The sequence below is a fragment of the Dermacentor andersoni genome, chromosome 8 (assembly GCF_023375885.2).
Source record: "Dermacentor andersoni chromosome 8, qqDerAnde1_hic_scaffold, whole genome shotgun sequence".
Lineage (NCBI taxonomy): Eukaryota > Metazoa > Arthropoda > Arachnida > Ixodida > Ixodidae > Dermacentor > Dermacentor andersoni.
The window spans coordinates 68,116,803-68,143,207 of record NC_092821.1 but is presented as its reverse complement, the minus strand read 5'-3'; the positions used below and the strand labels follow the sequence as shown (position 1 = coordinate 68,143,207).

The 26,405-nt window shown below is 46.3% G+C and overlaps 1 protein-coding gene and 1 long non-coding RNA gene across 2 annotated transcripts in view; one reads left to right on the top strand and one right to left on the bottom strand.

The window, feature by feature from the left end:
• Nucleotides 1-3,193: 3,193 nt before the first annotated feature.
• LOC140212891 (uncharacterized) lies at nt 3,194-5,661 on the bottom strand. The gene is made up of 2 exons (XR_011889866.1): nt 5,044-5,661; nt 3,194-4,550 (listed from the first exon to the last, which is right to left on the bottom strand). It is a non-coding gene; the product is annotated as an uncharacterized lncRNA (long non-coding RNA).
• Nucleotides 5,662-17,227: 11,566 nt separating this feature from the next.
• LOC126538880 (protein halfway-like) overlaps nt 17,228-26,405 on the top strand; it is a 46,890-nt gene continuing 37,712 nt past the window's right edge. The window contains exons 1-2 of the mRNA XM_050185600.3: nt 17,228-17,516; nt 19,674-20,153. Coding sequence (XP_050041557.2) covers nt 19,746-20,153 — 408 coding nt within the window. The 5' untranslated portion in view covers nt 17,228-17,516; nt 19,674-19,745. The remainder of the gene's footprint in view (nt 17,517-19,673; nt 20,154-26,405) is intronic.

The window sequence follows — 26,405 nt, the reverse complement described above, 5'->3', positions numbered from 1 at the left end:
TTGTCCGCTTGCTGCGCGCGCTTCTGCCCCCATCGTTTGCCGCTGGGTGTACACGCCGCCCCCCTCCCCCCTCTTCCTGCGAGTCTCCGGTTGTCAAAGCGCCGGCTCGAACTTAATTCCTTTCTTCGCTCCTCCTCCAATGCAACCCCTGTGCGGTGGCAATCAGAGAGCCAGATCGGTGGCGGCGGATCTGTATATGTGCACCGCCCGAGCCGAAATTGCCGCTGCCGTTCGCCCTGTGCGGTGGCAATCAGAGAGCCAGATCGGTGGCGGCGGATCTGTATATGTGCACCGCCCGAGCCGAAATTGCCGCTGCCGTTCGCCACTGCGAAATTATCTGCCAGTTCTTTCTGAGCCATGAGCGAGACGACCGATGGAAGTCCTCCGTCTGCTGCTGCTGCTGCTGCTGCTAAACGAGCTGCCAGAGCAGAGGCCCAGCGCCGTCGCCGTCAGAATCCAGAGGTGCGTGCCGCCGAAGCAGAAGCTTACATGTGTTGCTCGATTTCTTTGCCTCAATCTATCGAAAAGGTGAAACAGCTTATTTGCTGCGCTCAAATTTCGCATTAGGAAGTAACGTAATCGTCGGTAATTTTTTTTATTCTATGAATTTCCTTCTCATGATCAGGGTTCCCTGTGATTAACTGACCTAGGTAAGCGTATTCCTTCACAGACTCTAGAGGCTGACTGGCGATCCTGAACTCTTGTTCCTTTGCCCGGCTATTCATCATTATCTTTGTCTTCTGGATATTAATCTTCAACGCCACTCTTACACTCTCCCTGTTAAGGTCCTCAATCATTTGTTGTAGCTCGTCTGCAGTGTTGCTGAATAGAAAAATGTCATCGGCAAACCGGAGGTTGCTGAGATATTCGCCGTCTATCCTTACTCCTAAGCCGTCCAAGTTTAATAGCTTGAATACTTCTTCCAAGCACGCAGTGAATAGCATTGGAGAGACTGTGTCTCCTTGTCTGACCCCTTTCTTTATAGGTATCTTTCTACTTTTATTGTGTGTAGAATTAAGGGAGCTGTGGAATCTCCATCGATATTTTCCAAGATAATTACGTAAGCGGTCTGTACTACTTGATTACGCAATGCCTCTATGACTGCTGGTATCTCTACTGAATCAAACGCCTTTTCGTAATCTATTACAGCCATATAGAGAGGCTTATTCTACTCTGCTGATTCCTTGATTACCTGATTAATGACATGGATGTGATCCATTGTAGAGTATCTTTTCCTGAAGCCAGCCTGTTCCCTTGGTTGACTAAAGTCGAATGTTGTCCTTATTCTGTTGGAGATTATTTTGGTAAATATTTTATACAATACTGGTAGTAAGCAAATGGGCCTGTAAATTTGCAGTGCTTTAACATCTCTCTTTTTGTCGATTAGAATGATGTTTGCATCTTTCCAGTTTTCTGGGACCCTTGCAGTCGATAGACACTTCGTATAAAGAGCCGCCAGTTTTCCAAGCATTATGTCTCCTCCATCTTTGATTAAATCGACTGTTATTCCATCTTCTCCTGCCGCTTTTCCTCGTTTCATGTCTTGCAAGGCCCTTCTGACCTCATTGCTAGTTATAGGAGGAGATTCTGTATCCTGTTCACTGATGTTTCTAATGGAGGTAGCCTGACTCCTCTGGGTATTGTACAGAGCAGTATAGAGCTCTTCCGCTTCTTTTACTATATCTTCGAGATTGCTGATGATGTTACCCTGCTTATCTTTCAGTGCATACATCTTCGTTTGTCCTATGCCAAGCTTCTTTGTCACTGACTTCAGGCTGCGTCTATTTTTTGCGGCCTCTTCAGTCCTTCTCGCGTGATAGTTTCGAATATAGCTAATTTTCGCCTTGTTGATCAGTTTTGACAGTTTCGCGAATTCTATCTTTTCTATCTTATCTTTTGAGTTGGACGCTTTCATTCTTTGTCATTTCTTTATTAGGTCGTTTGTTACTTGGGAAAGCTTGCCTACTGGTTGCCTTGGTGCCTTGCTTCCACTTCAATTGCAGCCTAGTTACGGTTTCATTCATTAGCCCTATGTAATCATCATCTCTCTGCTCTAAGGCTGCATACTTGTGCTTGCAAGTACCAGCCTGAATTTGTCCGCTTTTACCCTTACTGCCTGTTGGTTGACCTGTTTATTCATGACCAATTTTGCTCTTTCTCTCTTCAAATTGAGGTGAATCCTAGCCCTCACTAACCTATGATCACTGCACTTTGCACTACCTATCACTTCTACATCCTGCACTATGCTGGGATCAGCAGAAAGTATGAATTTCATTGCTTGTTTCCTTTCATGTTGTTCACATGACTCTAATAACATAGTGTTTATCATATTATACAGACAATCCAGGCGCATTTCTACAGTCGGCGTTGCCGCGATGTACCGCGTAAAGTTAACACCGTCGCCGGTGTTAACGTGAAAGCGTGCGAGGGGAGCCGACGTTCGCGGCTCAATCTCGCCCGCGCGAAAGGAAGGAAAGCGGGAAGGAAATGCGCTGGCTTCCGTCGAGCGCGAGGCACTGGGGGAGGCGAGGGGGCGTTCCACTTGGGGTGCAACTGCTTATGTGGCGACTGCGCACGGCCTTCAGGTGTGGGTGCAGATGTGGGTACTTCGTATGACTGTTTGCGAATTTGCTATCGCAATCGATGCTTCGCCTTTCGGGCGAAACTGCGACTTTTCGGAACAAACAGGGCGTTCAGCGCTGCCGCCTATGCTTCGCTTTGGAAACCCTTGTTTGCTAGTCTTCGCGAAAGGCGGCAAGTAATTGTTGTGGCCGGGTATTACAACAGCTACGCAGCGCGTGTGAAATCGAAGCTTATGAAGATTGGTCAGCCTTATCCTTTGCGCGTTTAAGAACTTATGTTTGGCAGTTTTCGAAAGACCGTTTTAGATTCGGGGGACGTACGTACGCAACCGCTTGGGGCCCCCTAGCGCTAGGGGGCCTCAAACGCTTGCGTCCTCCTAATTTAAACTAATATTTCTACTTTCACAGCACCTCATACGTTCATGGTTGCAAAGTGTGTAGTAGACGCATTACCAAAGCAAATGGTAACTTGTGCAACGTGCGGCGACGAGCAAGGTGAGCCGAGTAATAGAAACCAATTTATCATTCAACAATACATAAAGCTGTGAACAGAAGCGTGTACAAAGCTCCGCGGCCCCGTGAAGCATAACGTCGTCACTGTACTTTAGGGATTTTCTTTTTTTTTTTTTTTGCAATCTAGGGACAATACGGCATTCTAAGTTGGCACCACTATTCTCGTGGCTCTCGGACGGCGAAAGAGCGCGTACTGAATTCCGGTTCTCCCGGTAACCCCTTTTGTTGGCTGGCCTTGGTAAAGGTCCCCGACCCGAGGCGGGTGCGCACCTATCCGCTGCTCACTTCACGTGCACGGTCGAACTCCGCGGAGTCGCCTTGGGCATACAGAAAGAAATTCAAGAGCGGACACTCCCATAGATCTCAGCAGCCTAATTGACTGTAGCGCACCAAGCGGATGGTTTAATACTTCCCGGTTTCGGGCGCGCGCGTTTTGAACGCCAGCTTGTACACGCCACGCCGGCTCCGCAGATCGGCGCAGCATTTTTTTTTTTTTCCCTCTTCTACTGCTGAACCACGCGCGGCCTTGGCGCGGAATGGTTTTATTATTCAGTATTTAATGATTGCGAACGATCTTTACAAGCCTCCACCGAATCTGTGTCACGTGCAATTTCATAAAGCAAACGCAAGACGTCTTCTGAAATGATGAAATGTTTATTTTGCTCTATATAAATGCTCGTTCCGGGCTTATGCATTCATCCAAAGTTGTGGTTCCAGGTAAGCAGCAGTCGTTGCCGTACGAAGCTCCACCGGATGCCCATCAGCTGAAAAAAAGTTAACTACAAGCACGTATCATTTTGGTATATATGACCTAACAGGAATACTGCGTGTAGAGGCGAAACGTGCGTAATTGGTGAATGAGCGAGAATAGGTAAATTCACTTTCACATACATTTCGTAGCAAATAGACTCCTCCCAAACAACGCCATAAAATCTGAAGAAAACATCCGATTTTCAAGCATCCCTCCCTTCCCGGGCATTATTTCCTGCACTTCAAGAGCACAAATACGCGTGTGACTGCGCGTTTCCAAAACAACTTGGCCTCAGTTGACGCGATGGTATGCCAAGTACACAGAGGTGGCTACAACGCAGGCTCTCAGCCAGACCATGTTACACGCTCGCAGAATGCCTTCTAGTCGTACTCAAGACGAATTCGTGGGTGCAAAGCCTGTTTTCAATCCCTCATAAGACAAATGTCAAACTCTTGAGCTCCTCGGCGTTATCTTTTACGCGTACTGCCGCCGCAAGGAACAGGTACACAGCCGTGTTATCACTCTTGGCAATCGCTCGTCGCAATTTCTACAAGGTTGTGTACCGAAATAAGGTATATGTTGTTGCACGGCCATAAAAAACGTCACGAACTTGTCCCACTAAAATTCAATACACGGAAAACTGTCACCACGGCCGCCTTGATTTCTTGCGAGCAGCTTCACAACCCCAGGCACGGCGAGCATGCCTGAAAAGTATCCCAAAAGGTTACGAAATGAATTAAAATAATTTTGGGGGTCAGAGAATGCGTCATGAACTTCTCCCAGTAAGATTCAGTACACGCGAAGCGAACTGCGCCACTACGCCGAGCTCTGCCACTGTGCTTGAAAAGTACCTCAAAAGTAACGAAATTAGTTACAATTATGTCTGGGGGTCAGACAAAGCGCCACAACTTGTCCCGGTAAGATTCAGTACACGCGAAACTGCGTCACAAGTGCTTTTCGCCACAAAGCCAGATGCGGTGAGCGTGCCCAAGAACTACCGAAATAAGTTATAATAATGCTTGGGCTCGTAGAAAGCATAGCAAACATCTTCCAGTACGAGTAATTAACTCAAGTTAACTAGGCCTGGACGGCGGAGCTGTTTTTCGATAACTGCGCTTCTATATATAGGTTCAGTTTTGTGTAGTAAGCCTAAATATGCTTGAAGTGCGTCGCAGGCTGCCAAACAAAATTCCTCACCTTGCTGTAGTCCAGTAGTGCAGCGGTGCCGATATGCAGACGGAGCGCAAGAAAATGCCGGGAGCCCGACAAACGGGCTACATTAAAAAAAAAAAAAGAAAAAAAAAAAAACCCAGGTCGCCGAGCAGGCGAGCTTCACATGCGCAGCCGGCCTCGCTCGCTTCGGTGGCATGTCTGGCGAATGACGCACGCATACACTCTTAAAACGGTTGCACCCTTTGGGGTGTACGTTTGTCCCACAACGATAATCATCATCTGCCTTGTTTGCGTTTCTTTTCTTGAAAACTCGGCGCTCGCTGCTTTCCTGTCGAGAATGCTGCGTCACACTGATAACACGCATGCCGTTCGTGACTGAGAAGTACCAGGCTCGCAGCATTAAAGAAAGGAAACGCGGGCACGACAGATGATGAGTACACTCTTAGCCAAAGTTACACCCTTTGGGGTGTATCTGTCACAACGATAATCGTCATCTGCCTTGCTTGCATTTCCTTTCTTGAAAACGCCGCGCCCGCTACTTTCCTGTCGGGAATGCTATGTCATGCTGATAACGCGCATGCCGTTCGTTACGGGAAAGTACCAAGCTTGCCACGTTAAAGACAGGAAATGCGGACAAGACAGATGACCATTATCGTTGTGTGGCAAAAGGGTGTAATTTTGCTTAACAGTGTATGTCATCAGCGCTGGATTAGGGGGGGGGGGGCTAATTGGGGGCTGCAGCCCAGGGCCTCACCTCGGACAGTAGGAGAAGGGGACCCATTTATTCTAACCTGCATAGTATATGGAACCATGCATATGGGCAACTGAACTTCGAGCGACATGTATGAAGCGAGAAAACCAGAACGAGCATACGGGGCCCCCTGCCTAATCCTGATCATTTGGGGAGAGCTTGTCGAGCGGCAAAAACAGGAATGCCCCGCCACCCCGGCGGGGCCCTCTTTCTTACGAAGCGCGGTGCGTTTTCTTGGAAGAGTTTTCGCGGTTTCCTGTCAGTCCGTATGCCCAGTGCTGTCTGGAGAGGAGGGGCAAGGGGAAACACCTAAAACATGCAATGTGGGATGAGGACCTAAATCTCCCTTGCCCCTCGTCACCACCACGCCACCCTCCACCTCTCAAATAGTCCCGCCGCTGTCCTTCTCATGGAAAGGATGTGATGCAGTACCTAACCGTGCCTCCCATTCGACTTTTCCTTACCGTCATGGTAATTTGGGCAGCGGAGGATGAGTCCGATAGCAGATAATGATGAGTCTGATGGCAGAGTCTAGGCAGGAAAGGAAAGAATATGTCACACGTGCTTTTGTCCGCGTGCCGTGGGGCATGGAATGTTCACTGTTCGTGCTAGGGTTGTGTAAGAGTGAAGGGGGAAGTTGGAGAGCTGGACACAAAGGCCTGTCTGTGTGTGTAGTGACTTTTGAAGGAGAGGAAGAGAGAAGTGCAGTGCCGTAACTGTCTCTCAGAGGAGGACACCTCAACAGCACTGCACAGGGAAAGGGGAGTGGGGAGAAAAATATCAGGGAGAGAAGGAAAAGAAGGCGGGAAAAAATAATAAGAAGGGTGAAGAAGCAATGCGGGGCTTACAGCCGCGCTCTCGGCTGTCTCCAGGGCCCATTCCTGCCTAGTGGCTGCGCACCCTCGCGCGCGCTCGGCAGAAAAAGTAGGTCAGATCTTTTCGGTACCGTGATGTCCCTCTTGACGACCAATGGCATCTCAACTGATGATTGTAGGGGCCAAGCTTATGATAATGCGAGTAATATGTAAGGAAAATACAAGGACTGCAAACTCAAATCAAACACCTGAACGAATTGGCAGTCTACGTCCCGTGTGCTGGTCATTCACTGAACTTAGTTGGCGCGTGCAGCGTTGACAGTTGCCTTGAGGCAGTCAAATTTTTCACTGTAATTCAGGGACTCTCTGTGTTCTTTGCTGCCACACCTAAGCGATTGAGGTATCTTTTGGACAGCATGCACGGAACTGGCCAGCAGGTTGTTTTGAAGAGTCTCTCTGAGACCAGGTGGTCAAGACACGTTGAATTATGTAAGGCTATTCTGAAAATTTTCAATGCAGTCTTGTGTTGCCTTGAAGCTGTATCAAAGAACGAGGAAGAAAACGGTGGCACTAGGAACGAAGCGCACACTTTCTTCAAGAAAATGACAAAACTAGAGGCTGCATTCATGGTGATTTTCTGGAGTGAAATCTTGGAGCGCTTTGACAAAACGAGCGTAGCACTTCAGAAACCAGGCCTAGACATTTCAACTGCTGTAGACCTGCTGAGCTCTCTAGAAGGCTTTGTTAACTCTTTGCGACCTCTCTTTGATACCTTCGAAGAGAGAGCACGCACGCTAAGTACCAATCAATGTTATCAGAATGAGGGCAAACGCATCGTTTTGAGTAAGCACCCGGACGGAAAAAGCGATAGTGCGCTACAAGGTAGAAAAAAAGTTTATCGTAGAGACCTACAATGTTGTACTTGACAGTCTAGGCTCTGCTTTGCGAGTGCGAAAGGCTGCCTACACTGAACTCTGCGAAAGGTTCGGATTCTTAAAATTGCTGACAGAAGTTGGGAGCGAGGCCTCTCTGGCACAGCAGGCTGATAAGTTGCTGAAAACCTACAAAAATTATTTGGAGCCAGAATTTTCCGCTGAAATCGTTCAGTTTGCGAACTTTCTACACAACTCCGTGTGCCAGGACACGAGTCCCCTGGGAATAATGAAGTTGCTGCACGAAAGAAAGCTTATTGATGTGTTTCCGAACCTTTCTATTGCTTTGCGAATGTACTTAAGCATACCCGTGGCAAACTGTGAGACCGAACGATCGTTTTCCAAGTTGTCGCTGATAAAAAATCGCCTTCGTTCGAGCCTCCTTGACGACAAGGTGAATTCGCTTGCTATCATGTCCATTGAAAGTGACCTCCTCCGCTATCTATCCTTCGAACAGACTATATCTGATTTCGCCAAAGCGAAGGCGCGAAAGATGCCATTTTAAAAGAGGACTCTTTGCGCTATACATGAATAGTTCCAATAAGTTCGTTGTGTCGCCTGCCAGCCTCCACGTTGCCAATGAAACGCTTAGCAGTGTAATTCAAGATATGCAAATCTTCGTTGTTCGTCTCTTGTTTATTCTTCTTGTGATATTTAGCGTGCTTATAAAGAACTGTATTTTTTGTTGTTTTTTGTTAGTGCCGCGTTTATTTGGTGTCGTCCTTGTTTGTCTTACTTTTAACGAAAATATCTTCAAATAATTTTTTGTAATTACAGTTGGTAATTTTCATCTGTATTGCCTTAAGTATTGTACATATCTATTGCATATTTATAGAGTAACGTGTATAACGATTACTGCAATTTGGTACTTGAATTTTAATAAAGAATGTTTTGAATACAACCATGCGTCTCCTCACGGGATTAAACTTAGTGATGCAGACAAAGCCTAGCTTCAGAAGGATCGACATCTGAGCTGTGTTACGTTCTTGTTCGTTTTGAGTGCACTAAACTTCTCCTTAAAGCGTAGCATTTGCTGAAAACAGAATGCAGTTAATCACAAAGTGAACATATGTGTTGGTGTTTACAACAGCACGCGTTTCAAGCAAATTTTGTTGTTTTCCTTATAATAATAACAATAATAATAATCCCGTTGATCGTACTGCGTTCTTTTTAATTTGGTGGAATTACAATGAAATATGGCATATTTCCAGTAGCGTAGCAGGCGACAGAGGGGGGGGGGGGTCAGTATAGGGAAAGGGGGCCTGCATGCGCATTAGCCCAGGGCGCCTATTTTTTTTTTAAATCCGGCTTTATTGCGCATTCCGTTCGTTACTGTGAAGTACTGGGCTCGCAGCATTAAAGAAAGGAAATGCGGACAAGACAGATGACGTTTCTTGTTGTGTGGCAAGATACGACTCGAAGGGTGTAAACTTTTCTGAGAGTGGAATGTTCTACCTTGGTTAAAAAAGAAAAAAAAAAACACGGTGAATTTCCATAACCAAATTTTCTGACCCCTTATTGTGAACTTTGTTGTCATATACGTTGTTTGGTGTCATATACGTCTGAAGACACCCGGAAATTGTTGATATCCTCGCCTTCCTCAACTACACCCGGGGGGTGGGGATGACAGAAGACCTATGGGCCCCGGGTGCCAGACAAACCTAGCTACGCCACTGGTGGTATGGCCCCGAACTAGAAAACAATAACTTAAATAGGAATAGAAAAGTAAGCGCAATTTAGGCTCATAAATACCTGTTGCGTGGAATCACACCTATTGGCGACTCCAACTAAATGCTCGCCTCCTTGCGACCACGCTGAGAAACAGCCGATCAAGGTTCAAGTTTGAAGCGAAACACAGCCTCCTAGGAGTCCAAAGAGACAGGAACAACAGAGAAGCCTGAGATCGAAATTTAACAGAAAGCTTTTATTGAAAAGAAAGCAGAAGAAAATGTCTCTTATAATACGGCAGCAGGACCTTATAGAATCCCAATACAGCTAATCAAAAACCTCGGTTTAAAGAGCAAAGCACTGATGACTAATGCCGTAGAACAAGTGATTAGAAGGAAGAAAATTCCGGTTGGATAGCGTAAAAGCAAGATGAAGGTCATCTACAAAGGCAAAGATAAGGATAAGACGAGCTCGTGCAAGCCAGTTACAGTAACGTTGATAATGTATAGAATGCCAGTGCAAGCCATAAAATTGGAACTGTCGAAGTGGGTGGAGAAGAAGGATGCACTGAGGGAACCGCAGAATGGGTTCAGTCCAGGCAGACGCTTAGCGGATATGTTTGTGCTAACTCTGTGTATAGACATTTCAGCATCTCAGAATAGACTTTTATCGGTAGCATTTCTAGATATTAAAGGAGCCTGTGACAACGTAGACAAGGAGTTATGGGATATTCTTAAGCACAAACGTATGTATGACGATTTCGTGGAGCTGCTGAGGAAGATACATAGAGACAACCGAGTACAAGTTGTATGAAAAGGTCGAAAAGGTAATGAAGTGGTCGAAATTCACCAAGGACTGAAACAAGGATGTCCTTTTTCTTCGTCGTTGTTCAAGCTTTATGTTAAAGGGCCCCTCACCAGGTCTGGCCATCTTAAGCTGACAAGCGCAGAGCATACATTGCACTGTAACGATCGTATTTGCAAAGTATTACATCGCTACGCGCCGCAGAAAGATCTGAAATTTCGAACCGAACGCCGTTTTTCCTTCTCGCGGCCGCCGCGCCCCAAACCAGAGGATGACATACTCGTGCGCCTGCGCCTACGTAGTCGTGTCCGCAGTGTGACGCCGCTCGTGGTGACACGCGACTTCGAGAATTATTCAAGACATCCGTTATCTGTGCGATCTGTTGCTTGGATTCACGAATTGAAGTTTAGAGAAATAATACAACACACAAACGGAATATCTGCGTGTCTTTTGTTTTACTTCGCACTGAAGCAAGAGAGGTGTACTTCCGCTTTGTCTGCTTGTTCCCACGGCCGTGCGGTCCCGTGCGTAGGTACCGAAATTATGCCGTTTTCTACCGTGTTCCAGCGCGTGATCCTGCTCTTGCGATCCGCTTGGTCTGCCTCGGTATTCGTGTAGCACGGAATTATAACGCTAGTCATATTTCCTTGTGCACAGCGCGCAAAATCGTGCGCTGCGCGAACGAGACAACAGCTCGCGCGCGACGCCGTCAGCGGAAATGCGTAGCGCCGAAAAAAGCGAGGAGAAAAAGAAAAAATGAAGGCGGGGCCCGTGATTTATGCGTCACGCGATCCTCGAGGTCTGGTATGGGAGAACGGAGGGAAGGAATTGCGAAGGCTCGACGGGGTGAGTGGAAGGAGCGTCTTGCTTGGCAGTGGAGCCCGCCTGCTGAAATCATGGGTTCGCGGCACTGAAATATTTCTATCTCGGCTATTAATGAGCCGATTTGAAAAAAAATTTACGGCAGAACGCTCCCTAAAGGACACGTAACAACTTCCAGCGTATAACCGAAACTTGCTATGGGGCCTGGTGAGGGGCCCCTTAACTCTCAACTCTCTAACTCTCTCTTAACTACTCAACAATAGATCATATTCACACTATCAATCAGGTGATAGAGAAATGTGCGGAATATAACCAACCATTATATATAGCTTTCATTGATTACGAGAAAGCGTTTGATTCAGTCGAAACCTCAGCAGTCATGGAGGCATTGCGGAATCAGGGTGTAGACGAGCCGTATGTAAAAATACTGAAAGATATCTATAGCGGCTCCACAGCCACTGTACTCCTCCATAAAGAAAGCAACAAAATCCCAATAAAGAAAGGCGTCAGGCAGGGAGATACGATCTCTCCAATGCTATTCACAGCGTGTTTACAGGAGGTATTCAGAGACCTGGATTGGGAAGAATTGGGGATAAGAGTAAATGGAGAATACCTTAGTAACTTGCGATTCGCTGATGATATTGCCTTGCTTAGTAACTCAGGGGACCAACTGCAATGCATGCTCACTGATCTGGAGAGGCAGAGCAGAAGGGTGGGACTAAAAATGAATCTGCAGAAAACTAAAGTAATGTTTAACAGTCTCGGAAGGGAACAGCAGTTTACGATAGGTAGCGAGGCACTGGAAGTGGTAAGAGAATACATCTACTTAGGACAGGTAGTGACTGCTGATCCAGATCATGAGAGTGAAGTAATCAGAAGAATAAGAATGGGCTGGGGTGCGTTTGGCAGGCATTCGCAGATCATGAACAGCAGGTTGCCATTATCCCTCAAGAGAAAAGTGTATAACAGCTGTGTCTTACCAGTACTCACGTACGGGGCAGAAACCTGGAGGCTTACGAAAAGGGTTCTACTTAAATTGAGGACGACGCAACGAGCTATGGAAAGAAGAATGATAGGTGTAACGTTAAGGGATAAGAAAAGAGCAGATTGGGTGAGGGAACAAACGCGCGTTAATGACATCTTAGTTGAAATCAAGAAAAAGAAATGGGCATGGGCAGGACATGTAATGAGGAGGGAAGATAACCGATGGTCATTAAGGGTTACGGACTGGATTCCGAGGGAAGGGAAGCGTAGCAGGGGGCGACAGAAAGTTAGGTGGGCAGATGAGATTAGGAAGTTTGGAGGGTCAACATGGCCACAATTAGTACATGACCGGGGTAGTTGGAGAAGTATGGGAGAGGCCTTTGCCCTGCAGTGGGCGTAATCAGGCTGATGATGATGATGATGATGAGGGGCCCCTTAAGGGCATAAGAAGGCGACTGGAAAACAGCGAATTAAGGTTTGATTTATCCCGCATGCAAGTGGTGCAACAGAAGGTCTCCGGACTGAGGTGTGCAGACGACATAGTGGCAGTAGCGGACAATGTAAGAGATTTACAGACACTTACAAATATCTCTGGCAGCGCAGCGACTAATCTGGGGCTTAAATCCAGCGCAGTGAAATGGGGAATTATGATCTTCAATGAAGAGAGGAGTAATTACATGGTGTCAATGCAACAGCAAGCCATACGCATTGTCTAGCAATATAAGTACCTCGGCGTATACATAAACGAACGAAATACTTACTCAAGCACCCGCCGAGAAAATCTGAAATAAAGGGGAAGCAGAATGCAGCAATAATGAAACACAGAGCACTGTGTGGACACAATTATAAGTATGAGGTGGTGCGTGGAATCTGGAAAGAAGTAATGATGGCAGCGCTAACGTTAGAAAAAAAAACGTTTAAAATCTCATATTTTGGCGGGGTTGGAAGTTAACCAAAGATCGGTAGGCAGGTTGGCTTTGGGAGTCCATGGTAAAACAAATGAGGCAATGCATTTTGACATGGGTTGGGCCCAGGCACGTACCCAGGATTTTTTTCAAGGGGCGCCTAACCCAGGGCAACTTTCCTATGCAAATGAGGGGGCGGGGGTTCTTTTACTAGTACAAATGTGAATAATGTCCACCGTTCAGCATAAAGACGCGTAAACCCGCAAAAGAGGAATGAAGTAAGGCGTATCTCACGGGTACACCTGAGAGATACACCTTGACAAACAAGGAACCACATCAAATGGACTCGCGCAAGAAAGAAGCGCAGCAAGAACACTCCCAAGAACAAGTAAACAAGCAAAAGTGTAAAATAAAGATTTCTAGTAGCGTTTTTTGAATTAGCTATTGAAGAATTATGGAGAACTATGTATTTCAGGAACAGTCACACTTCTTTTAGAACCCTCGTTTACAGCCCTACCAAGTGCCAAAACCGACCCGTATTGTTATTTGGGAAGTTGCGTAACGATGCGTGGCCGCCAGTCCCGTAAAACCGCGTAGAGCGCAGGAGGCTGTCGTGCTAGACGTACTGCACCCACCGCGAAAGGTTAGAAAAACACCCACATTAGCACAGCAGAGAAGTGGCTACGTCAGGCGTCTAGAAGCGTACGGTGAGGGGCTAGTTGGTATGGCATTACGAGATCCAAAAAAAACTGCGCAAAAAAGGGACAAGACAAAGAAAGAACCACACGACACGGGCGCAGACTAACAACTGAGTTGTTAGTCTGCGCCCGTGTCGTGTGGTTCTTTCTTTGTCTTGTCCCTTTTTTGCGCAGTTTTTTTTGGATCTCGTACGTCAGGCGGTTCGATTGATTACTGTAGAAGCGCCATTCAAAGCACACGGAATCATTCTCCACTTCCGGCGGTGTTTTCTCTACTTCCTTTTAAAGTAAAAAAATCTTGATCCATAAATATTTTCACAAACAATGGCTAAATTTGTTAATTTTTGCTTTTCCTTCCTGTTTGGCTGTTGTCTCGGCCCTCTCCCTGAGTAGAACGCTTAATTTCTTAACTCCTGAGGCTCTTGCTTGCAGTTGCCGATATTGCACGAGAAGTGCTGTACAATTAGGGAAAAACGAGACGAGGTAACGGGTGACATTGATACTTTTTATGGGTTTAACGGTTATTGCAGGGTTTGATGATGGACGCTGTTTCGCGTTACTTTATTTTCCACTTTATCTACCTTATCTACCACCTTATCGAGGCGAGCCGTCAGTCGTAGAAATAATGAAGCAAAAGGAAAAGTTAAACGCAACTGGCGTTTTCTCCGGCCGCAACTCTATCCATGAGCATATACAGACCAGCTCACTACGAACTGAATGCCTTTCCTGGTCCCTGGATCAGTCTAAACAAAGAAGTTTGAACTAACGAAGCAACAGCGATGCGCGTGACCGTTCCAATAGATAGTGGCAACTAACGCATCTCGAGTTCAGTCGCGCGGGCACCGAATCGATGAGAAAATTGGCCTTCACAGCCCAGGAGGTGCCCATATTTACCGACATCTGAAAGGGGAAGAAAGGCAGCAAAATGTTAACCGCCGAATAGCTGTCCAGTCTCAAGATTGATTTGGCGGTGCTTTAGAATGTGTGTGAAGGGGGGGGGGGGGGGGGGGGTGTATGCCGCTTAATTTCGGAGGGTGGGGGGCGGTCCCCCGGACCCCCCCTTGGGTACGTGCCTGGTTGGGCCTCTTTTGATTTCAAAGAAGCACAGAGCAAAATTAGTGTCTAAGAATGACTCAGGAACACAGATGAAAACAAATGGACAGCTAAAGTGCGCAAGTATCTTGTAATTTGTACTATTGTAAATTTGTACTATAACACAAAGGGCTTTGCCTAAGGACAAAAACACACCGGAGCAAATATTTGGAACTATATGAGGCATACGTATGCTGTAGCAAAAATCTGGAGACCACTTAGCATATCTTAATGGAATGCGAAGAGATCCACCCCGTGAGAATTCCGCAGGTAACGCACACCTTCCAGAAGCGCTTGGGTTTAAAGTGGACGGAAGCGTCAACCGGTCAGCATTCGAGATAAGGAAGAGATGTTTGGAGTATTGGTGAAAAAAAAAAAAAAAAAAAAAAACAGGAAAGAGATTGATACGATCGGATGTCTTATAGTCGATCATAGTTAGCGGCACAAGGGAGATCTAAAGAATAATAAAAAAAAAAAAGATTAAGGGGATGTATACTAATATGCTAGGTGAAAATAGTGCATAGCATACCTGAATAAATCAAGCAGGTAGGTGATTATATGTCACCGCTCCGTTTCAAATGTGATGCCTTTAATTCATCATCATCATTACCGCTGAATGCCTCGTAGTTCTCAAATCGTCGTGATGCCGCCGCGCACTAATTCGGAAATGAAAAACAAAACAAAACAAAAACCGGATGTCGAAAGGCTTTTCTTGTGTATCATTACGTGTGTCATCGCGGTGGAAAGACAGCAATGCATGATTTCATCTTTTCGCGAAAGAAGCAGACGACGCGCATCGGAGAGTGACTTGAATAAGAAACGTCGCATTGGGAAAAAGTGATACCGGTTTAGTAGAAATACTTCACTTGGTATTTATTTCTTTCTGATAGCAGAACATTGCTTTCTCTTTGTTTATTTTTAATATTTCGCAGGCGTTTCAAATCGTGAATTAAGTCTCCTTTGCGTAGGCTAGCTTCATTTGTTTTTTTTTTCTATTTAACACTTGGTATGTGGCTTCGTTGAATAAATATATAGCGAAGCGCACGCCCGCCCGCCCGCCCGCGTAGAGCGCAGGATGCTGTGGTGCTAGACGTACTGCACCCACCGCGAAAGGTTAGAAAAGCACCCACATAAGCACAGCAGAGAAGTGGCTACGTCAGGTGGTTCGACTGATAACTGTAGAAGCGCCATTCAAAACTCACGGAATCATTATCCACTTCCGGCGGTGTTTTCGGCGGTGTGCGCGCGCACCCCCCCCCCCACACACACACACACACACACTCACACACACACACACACCAAATCGACGAGATTTAATTGTCATGCTCTGCTCGCACTACACTTATAGCCGCGCAAGCCTTGGATTCATTCTTCATTTACCTTCGTGACGTACCTTCTTGAGAGGCTTTAAACAGTTGAAGTTCACTATATACATGATATAGAAAGGAAGTTTTCGCCACCGTCTCACCTGGAAATATCATGATCAAATTTAAATGTATGTATATTTCTTGCTTTTTTTTTGCATTCTGCTATGGAGACTTTTATCCTTTACCCCCTTCCAACGCAGAGTGGTGTGTCTAGCTGCTCTCTCCCTCTCTCTCTTTTATTGCGAAGCAATACTACTTTAGGTCGCACTTCAGCCCGTTCCGTGGCGAGGCGGTGGTAGGCACCATTGACCTTTAGCGTGACCTCGCTGCGTGACGTCACACCACGTGACCTAGAGTGACGTCACACCAGCTGTGTAAAAACGGGGCCCCATCTCACGCCGTCGCGAGGCGGTAGCCACCAACGGCGGCCTAACTCCCGCTCCTCTCACCAGGGGCGCTACGGTCAGAGTGACGCCACACCAGCTGTATAAAACAGCTCCGCTCCTCTCGCCAAGGCAGTCATACAGCCAGATGTTACGATGGTGCCTACGAACAATGCAGCTCGGCAGAATGCAAAGAGGAAGCATCAGCGAGCTACGGAGACGGAAGAAGAACGACTAAGCGGCGTGCCCAGTATGCAGCTCGGCGACAACGTGCAACCTCCTCTGTGGAAACAGCAGAAGCAAAGGAAGAAATTATGAGTTTGCCCGACAGTGAGTCTCCTTCTACTAGTTCAGAACGCTGGAACGCGACTAAACGGCAGAGGCGTGTCCAAGAAACCCCGGAACAGCGGCAGCAGCGTCTTGAGAAGGAACGTGCGTTTCGAGAGAAGGAAAACGAAAAGCGAAGAAAACAGCGTGCAGAAGAAACACCCCAGCAGAGACAAGAGCGTTCGAAGAAAAGACAGGAGAAATCTCTCACCAAGAATAACACATTGCTTCGCAATCGCCAGGCTAAGCCACGGCCGTTTTATATTTTACCTAAGCCATTGCCCTGTTTTCTTCCTCTTCCGTCGAGCAGTACGAGGCCCAGCTGACAAGCCCGAGGCCTGGACACGAGCATCGGCTGGTAAGCAGAGATAAGCTATCGGCTCAGGCCCACGGCATCCTGGACTAGGCACGCCGCCCACCTCGGACGATTCCACCATCGGCTCATTTGTATAAATAAAGGTTATTCCTCCTGGTTCCCATTTCAAGCGCATGCTTAGATGCAGACTCTCTCCAGCCGCGTATTCTGTGCAGTACATAGATCATCGTTTCGTTTTCAAGATGCGTGACTACCGATATCTTGCTACACTTTGCGCTTGAAACGAAACCGATGGTTCCGAGCCTTTTTCAAACATCCAATCGGCATCGGCAGCAATCCTCCAACATGGCCGCGCCCGCTCTACTGTTGCTGTTTCGCTATCGGTCTCGGTGATAGACTTCTTTTCAGGCGTTCAGGATGCTTTCTTTCCGTCTCTTCCTTTCACAGTGGAATTGTCGCGTAGAGGTTGACCGACAGAGTGCATCTTGAAGCTTTTAATTTAGACTGTCGGGCCAATTATAGTCGTAAAAAACGGAGGTCGGGTAAGGTCAACAACTTTGTTTACGTACTGCTGATGGACCGCCTTATCGGGATTCGTCGCTGCTACGAAAGATCCCCGAAGGATTATTCCAGGTAGGAACTGAAACTGCGGCGGTTCTCTTTATTGGTCGCGTCTATCGCGAGCGGCATTGCCGACCTTATAGGCGCGAGGCGGTGAAACCTTGGCGATATGTCGTGCAACAGGTGTTTCAAGGACTGCTGCGTCGCTAAGCGCATTCCGATGGCGTCGTTTTCATGCGGGCGATGCCCGTCAGTGAAGTATGGACGAAACCTGCGACACGCTGACACACTGACGGCACGCTAGGCGAAAGACGTCTTCCCGGCGTTTAGAGAACGCACTTTTGAACCTGTTGCTGCATTCGACGCGTCCTGTTGCGCTATGTGATACGCAGTTCCAAGTTGTCCGCGCTGTCCTAGCTCGAACGTCACTGTCAGTTCGTTTGCCTCCGCCTTTTAAAGAAGATAATCGAGCTGCAACGTTCAAAACCTAGAGATTACGCGGCCTCGTCTCAAGTAAAATAGACGACACCGGCGCGAAGCTAGTTTTATTTGAAATGGTATCGGTCGCCTAACGTTCCGCGGTTTCGTTCGGTCCTGAGGGATAAATTTTATGCCACTGGCACGTGTCCGGGAATGTCCGGGAACCCCATGTGTCCGGGAACCCCATGAAGGCCAACAAACCGCTTGGGCTACGCTGAGCTTAATGCCCCATTATTCCGATTTAAGCGCGGGAAGGTTAACGCAAGGCCCGTGCAATAGCGGGTTTTAATGCGCTGGTGCGTGTTCCTGCTTGCGAATCGTTCGGAAAGCCAAACAATAATTGCTTGCTCAAGTAAGATTTCATTGCCCCAGCGCCTTTTTTTAAAGCATGGATGTACTTCCTATTTCCAGAAACAAAAGTGAACAAGTTATACTTATCTTCCTTGATGTGGAAGTGTGTGTTGGGATTTGTTGGGTTAAACAGTAGAGAAGGGTATGCAGTCATATTGCATAGCATGGAAGACTCGGATTCTCATTCGGATAACCTCTCTAGGGTATACATTAACTGCCTTTTTTTTTACACTCTAATTTCGGGGCAAGCTTCTACCATTTAGTTCGGTGAAACCGATCAGCAACTCTGCTCTAGCTTGTTTATCTTTTTGTGAAGTGCACATATGACGGGGGGTTTTCATTCTTACTGGATGAACCAGGTGCATGAAGATGCTAGATGTTCTGCTTAGCAGTGTGATACTGCTGTGAAATTTAATCAAAAATGAAACAGTGGTGGGCACTGCAAAATTGTTAAAACTTATTTCGTCACTGCAAGTGCTGCAGTTTGATTAACCTTGCAGTATCTCTGCACAGAAAGGTTTGAAAGTGAAGCTTTATTTTGCAAACCCTCCGAGGCTTTCCTGACCGTGGCTGCTACGTGCTGCTGCTGTCTAGCTGTATAGCTCACACACTAAAAAAAAAAAAAAAAAAAAAAGGAATTGCATGCCTGGTTGTGGGATCAAACCTCAGTTTCCCAGCGCAGCAGCCAGATGATCATAGTATTAGGCCACAATTACATGTATATTTCCATCGTGCAAACCCCAACTAGCTCTTTTGGATGATTGGTACGTGCGTCACATTGCGTAGCATGGGTGCACAAGAGCACATGCGCCCGCGCCAGTTTCCTTTGCGCCACAGACACGGGAATGAAATAGGTAAATTTATAGCATTTGATTAATCACTTCACAAAAGCTTCACTTGACATAGATTTCAATATGTGCATTGAATCTGCATGATTTTAATTTTCTTGTATGTTCCTGTGTTTTGAACCACCATATCTGGCTAAAAAAAAAGATGAGAATGGGGCAGATTTGCACTCAAGGCACCATTTACATCTTATACCCCTGCCGGGCTCGCAAATTTAGTTGACCTCACCTTGCTGCATCGAAGTGGCTAGCCTCTATAGCAGTGCTTGAAAATCGGTAAAATACTCCTCAGTGCAGGCTCGGAACTAATTTCTTAAAAAAAATTCTTTTGTGGTCTCAAATTACCTCAGCCTAAAGAAAATGCCACGATTCCTTTGCCAATGAGTGCCACCTCATGTTCTGGCACCATTGCTCTGCCACTGTCAGCACTTCAAACATTAAATTTGATTAAGGTTTTCTGCAAAAAGATGATGAATTCAATAAAAGTTTCCTTACAAAGGAAACTGAAGTAAATTTAAGTTTTCTGGAAGAAAGGAATTGAACCGAATTGCAGGTAACACCTCTGATGTCCAGGCTACGACAGGCTGTCACGTTGCACCTTCACCGCCATTCAAGCTTGTGAAGCATGGCTGTCCGGTCACTGGCCGCAGAGCAGCTGCAGCTCTTTCTCCTCCTTCTGTCGTCATGTGCACTTGCCAGCGCCTTCGGCACAGCAGACGAGCTCGACAAAGCATACCCGTGTGGCTGCTTTGGCAAGATGACAGCCGACGGCGAACACCTCTGGACGTGCACGGGAGACGGGGACCTCACACAGCTGCACGTGTGCTATGTCCGAGCACCGGAGGTGGCGCCCCACGGCCTGACACTGCGAAATATCAGCATGACCATCCTCACGGTGGGCTCAGTCCGATTTGTGGCCAAGCTGGAGTCCCTGTCGGTGCACGAATGCCGCTTCAAGGACCTGAACCTGGAGGGTGCCAGCAACCTCACCCGGCTAAATTTGGCATTCAACCAGTTGCAGGCTGTCGACAAGGTGAGAATCTTCACGGGACCCAAATTTTTTCTGTTTATTGAATTCTGATTCATGGTACATCACATACCAATTAAGGTCAGTCGAAAGGTATGTATGGATGCTTGACTAAAGCCTTCCTACTCGTAACAAAACTATACAAAACATTTCATAGCTATACACAACCTAACAAATGTATCGACCTTTTAATGCGTTAGCATTCTTAGGGTACTTCACGCACTTTCCGGGGGCTATGTAGTTATCAGTCTATCTATGTATGTTTGTATCTATGTAGGTTTGCATCTAACCGTTTTCCTGCCTACCTGGGTCACTGGATAGTCAATGGCCGAATGGGTAGCACAACGTGCTGCTGTGCTGAATTAACAAGTTTTGAAACAAAACGTCGAATCAACTTGGGTCGCTGAGTATGGGGCGAAGTGTACATGCATGCCGCTCTTCAATGTACCTCTTTCACGCCAACATGGGTTCTTGTAGACGCGGGACTGGTTACGTTCTGCTGTTCAAAGAAGCTCTTTTACGCCAACTTGGAGTACTGAGAATGAGCCACTCGGTTAGTGTTCGTCTTCAATGAACCTCTTTGATGCCATCTTGAGTCAATGGATATGTGCTAGCAGGCGTGTGCCGCTCTTCAATGAGCCTCTTTGATACCAACTTCGGTAACTAGGTTGTTCTTGGGCTCGCACAGTCTTGTTTAGTATGATGAAGCATCTTCTACATTATAAATGGTCCTGTGAGACATACTGAAGTGATTTTATTTGTTGTCATCGGAATTTCTCCTGCCAGTGAGGCGGATGGAGCACCCATCTAGATGTGTGCCCATGGGTTTGAACCTACAATCAGCCTTGGAGATCAGTTGTGTACTTATAAAAATTTTGTTCACAAATGCGCCCTTGCTGCGACATTCTCCCTGTAATTTGATGCGGTGATTTAGCACCAATGAGTAGTTAAAAACATAGGGGATGGTTGTAATAGAGTGGGTACCGTATTGCTCCGTGATAAGTTCCGTTGTTGATTTGACAAGCTTTGAAATAATTATCTGTAGATACATTGCGCGACTACCTTTTTTGTTGGACACAGCTTCTGCCCCCGAGCGAAATAGTTTTGGTTGGTAATAACAGCATACCGTACAGTGTGAATCACGCTTGTTGAGTGGTTGAGCGGCCAGCTACGGACTGCATGTGCACCTGAAACAGTTGTAGCTGCTGGGTTATAGATCTCGTTTGTTCTGTAGCTGGATGGGCTGAGCATGCAACATGAAGATGTATGGTCTTCTTGCGACTTCAGCTAGTGCTTTTTTTTATTTTCCCCAATAGATGGTGACCAAATTGGTCAATTGACCACTACAAAGGTAACTGAAATTTTACAAGCCGTAAGAGGATGAGTACAGATTTTTGTTTTCTGTCTTTTCGGGCCCAATCTCTATGACACACTCGCTTGTCTTACGGAAATTGTTTCCTTACAAATAGCGTCACATTCCTTTTACATGATTCCCTTTGGACATTACTGCTTTGCAGGGTAATGAGGCAATGCCGAAGCACAAAGCTTGCATGTATCATGCTGGTTTACCAACCACATTGATAGTGGTGTTGAGCCAGCCATTGGCCTTATACAGGTGGATAATGTAGACATAGCATAGTAGATTTGAAATGCGTGAGAACACCCGCCGTGGATGCTCAGTGGTTATGGTGTTGGGCTGCTGAGCACGAGGTCGCGGGATCGAATCCCGGCCACGGCGGCCGCATTTCGATGGGGGCGAAATGCGAAAACACCCGTGTACTTAGATTTAGGTGCACGTTAAAGAACCCCAGGCGGTCGAAATTTCCGGAGTCCTCCACTACGGCGTGCCTCATAATCAGAAAGTGGTTTTGGCACGTAAAACCCCATAATTTAATTTTAAATGCGTGAGAACAATATCAGCGGCTGATGCAAATATTCTATAATGATTGGCACTTAGATGTTTTGGGGTTGCTTCGGATTGGCCGTACACAAGAACTCATGTTTCCATTCTCACACCAAGCGATCAGGCAGTGACAAGATTTTCTGATTCACATTGGCAATTCACAAATGCTACTGCTCTTCGTCGAGTGGAAACCAATTTGGCCAAAATAGTTCACAACATGTACACAAATCGTGGATGACGAGGCATGTCGCCTGCTTGCGCAGCTTAGAAAAATTTCCGCAAATTGCATTTACCGCTGCATCCTAAGGCTACACAGTGGTTCTCTGGAGACCTTGTATGAACTGACCTCACATACATTTCTTGGAGAATGAGCTAAAACACCTTTGAATCATCCCACAGCATGCCACGGCAGCAACACATTCAAGTAGCGCTGTGCCAGCTCGTAGAAGCCAGAGAGAAGGAAAGGCTCGTGGCACAACTTTCCTCCTTGCCTGATGAAAAGGTCTATAATTGTACAGAATACATCAGATGAAGAACAGAAACACAAAGCAGAGATACATGAAACAGCAGCAAAAATACACCTGAACAAGAAAAAGCAGCAGTAAGGTTAACATCAGACCTACTATTTAGCATTATTTGTTCTGTTAATGACATAGAATGTTCATGACATTTATAGACTGTCTCCCTAAAGGTTTCCGTTGCCAAGGTAATTCAGGGTAGGAATTTAGAATATTCTGAATTACAATGAAACCTCATTACTACGAACACTACATTAACGAACTTTTCAGATTAACAAACTTTTCAAAAATAATCTGCTGACTTATAGTTTAAGTGTAAAAATGTTTCAGTACTACGAATTTCAAAATCCCGAGCTTTTCAGAATAAAGATATTTATTCCATTTCCCTGTGATGATAACAATGTTAACAATGCGTCAGTGTTACAAACTAATATTTTGAAATCTGGGGATGCTTAGATTTCCGAGTATCCTTCACGGCAGCCGAAACTGTAGACTAGCAGACAACAAGGCGCAGAGAGCGGATGTTGGGCACATGGGTTCAGAAAACCTGAGATGGCGGCCAAGAAAAAAAGAATGCGGTCAAGCGGAGGCGATGATGCATCACGTTTTGGGAGCGCATGCTCCAACCAGAAAAGTAGCGCCTAGCAACGGAGGCATGTCTCTTTCTTCTTTTACCCTTTCTTCTGCGCACACCTCTTTCTTTCGTGCCTCTTTTGTGGCCGTAGCTACGTGTGCAGTTAAATGAAACTTCCATACTTGCGGGGATGCCACACAGTCGCACTTTACAGACAACAGCGTCGATTATGGGCACTTGTGCTTTGACATAATTCAGGTGTCCACCTCGAGCGAGACAGTTGTGGTGTCCATGGCAAGAAATGTGAAAGACAAACAAAAAGCAAGAAACATTGTGCTTTGTAGGTGACATGGAGCTACCTTTTTGTCGATAGTTTTCTCGGCATCAGCGTCTGCTTTGCGCGTATCACTGTTATTATACGATACTTCGGTGGTGTATGGCAATGGAATCTATGCATAATAGCAACAGCGCGTGCCAAGAGCCAACAGCGACGTTTGCGTGGATAGCTCATATGGTGACAACTTATGAACTGATGGGTTGATGGGCAGAATGGTTTATTTTGGCACTTTGACTATAACGGTCTCAGAATAACGAACAAGTTACCACGGTCCCCTGAAGTTCATTATATCGAGATTTCACTGTGCATGGTTTAATTTCCGAAAAAGCCATAATTTGTGTGACATTTCAAAATATGAAAATATTACGTAGTTTCCACGCACTGTGGGCATGATTATGTAGAACATTTATGTAACTTGCTTAAATTACTCGGGACACATCACATTCGATGTCCTTGTTAATGTGATTGAAATGCCAACACGCATGATGAGATAATGTTATAACTTTGTTGAGGCACATTATGACACAGTGTTATAACTTTGTGCCTCTTGGTGTTTTGCACACCTGGCCTTTCGCACTGTGAATTCCCACCAAGTGGCTCAGGTTTCTGTTGTTCTGGAAGATGTGCCACATTTTGCAGTGGTAACTGAGGTACGACCAATGTGTTTTCCTCCTCTACCTTTAACTTTAAGAGCTTGAAATATTATTTGCGTGAGCTGCAATGTATGACAAGGACTTGACCAAGCTGTGTCTGTTAATGTAGATCAGTTATTGTCAACCTATTTCTGTTCACAGCAAGACAAAGACCTCTCCCAGGGATCTCTGAGTACGTGCACCAGCTGACACCATCTTATGCCTGCGAATTGCCTAAATTCGTTGCACCACCTAGTTCTCTGCTATCTTTCATGGCACTTCCTCCCTCTTGGCACCAATTCTTTAACTCTAATAGACAATGCCTTATCTGCCCTATGCATTACTTGGCCAGCCCAATTTCATTTCTTCCTCCTAATGCCAACTAAGATTATTGACTGCCCCTGTTTGTTTTCTAATCCTGTACTGAAGCATATTAAGGATTCTATTTAATACCCAAGACAGTCAGCTTCCACACACATGTGCCTGTACACTGCAAGTTCCTTGAGCATGCATTGAATATGTGGAACTATCGAAGGAGCAACTGAGCCAACATGCTCCGTGCTGCTCCTTTGTCACTTGAAGTGCAGCTGCTAGGATGCACTTTCATGCACCATTCCTGAACACCAATCATGGAACTGTCCTAAGCATGGCCACCCTTTGCAGTGGCTTCTTGGTAATTCTTAGCTTCAGTTTTTGCCTCTTCGCACTTCTCCGGTACTTGCTGCCTTGTTTGATTGTTCTCTTTATTTGTGTGCTGTATTTTATTAGTAATGTGCCAGCTAGCTTAGCAGCATGTTCATGACAACATGGCTGCGGGCCAGTTGGGCACAGATTAACGCAAGAAATTTCATTTGCACATTCTGTAGATATTGTGGACACTGCTTATCTTTTAGTTCTCGAGAAAGCACATTTCTGTTGCTAGGAGACCAGTGTCATGATATATCTATCAATTTTTGCCTGGTGAGGGCTAAGAAAAGTGTGTGTGTGCGTGTGTATGTGCACGTGTGTGTGTGTGTGTGAAGCACAAGACCACAAGTGTACTCTGCACCATCCTAAAGATTGCCTAAGCAGGTTTCAATATAGTATTTGGAAAAAAAATAAAAACAAAGCAAGTGTCAAGAAGGTGGTTACAAACAAGGTTTTGTAATACAGTGGAACCCCGTTCATACATTTTTCACTGGACCGGGGGAAAAAAATGTAACAGCCGGGAAAACACAACAGTGAGGAAAGCTCCGAAAATGAATGAAAAAAGTGCAGCTTCAACTATAGACAATTTATTTCCACAGAGTGCGCTTACGAAGTCCAGAATGGTGGCTTGCTGTTTCTTTCGCTCGCTAGAAATCACTACACATTTCTCAATAGCCTGGAAGGCCATGTTGCTGTCAGCGTCGCTGTGAAGTACGACGTACCTGCGGAGGAGATCCAGAGCCGCGACGGCTTCTCCAAAGCTAGGATTTGGCAACTCCCCGGCATCATGCGGCTCATGCTCCTCGTCATCATCGCAGTCCGCAGCTTCACTCGCGAACAAGTTCTCAACGATCTCGGCGAGGCTCTGACACTCTGATGTCTCAACGGCAGCATCCACGGCGACGTAGTCGTCGTATGTGACTCCCATGGCACCCAGTGCATTCATTGCCTCAGCTAGCTCTTCTTCACAAGCGGCAGTTTGTAACTCTTCAGTTTCCGTGGCAGCTTCCATCTCACCGTCCACGCGAAAGCCACACCGCGCGAAGCAGTGCTGTGCAGTTGACACACTCACTGCAGTACACGCTGAAGCAACATAGTGCATAGCGTCAAGCACCAAAATGGTCGCAGGCTGCTGTCCGCGATCAATATGCACGAGCCAACGCTTGACGATGCACTTTCTGTAAGAATGCTTCAAGTTTTTTATGACGCCGGCATCCAACGGCTGCAAATGGCTTGTCATATTTAGTGGTAAAAACACAAGCTTTACGTTCCGAAGAAACAATGGGTCTCTCAGGTGGGCAGCACAATTGTCCAGAAATAGGATGACACTCCTGCACTGGGCACCCATCTTGTCAAAGTACCGAAGAAATTCTTCAAACAAAGAACATGTCATCCATGCACGACTGTTGCTTCGGTAGTGACATGGCAGCAGGCAAGTGTTTTTCAAGCACCGTGGGTTTCGATATTTGCCAATTACCCATGGCTTGAGCTTGTCTGAGCCATCCATGTTGCAGCAAAGGAGCACAGTTAGTCATTCTCTGCTACATTTGCCTCCGTGGCATGCTTCGCCCTTCAGGCTTAATGACTTAGATGGCTGCACCCGAAAG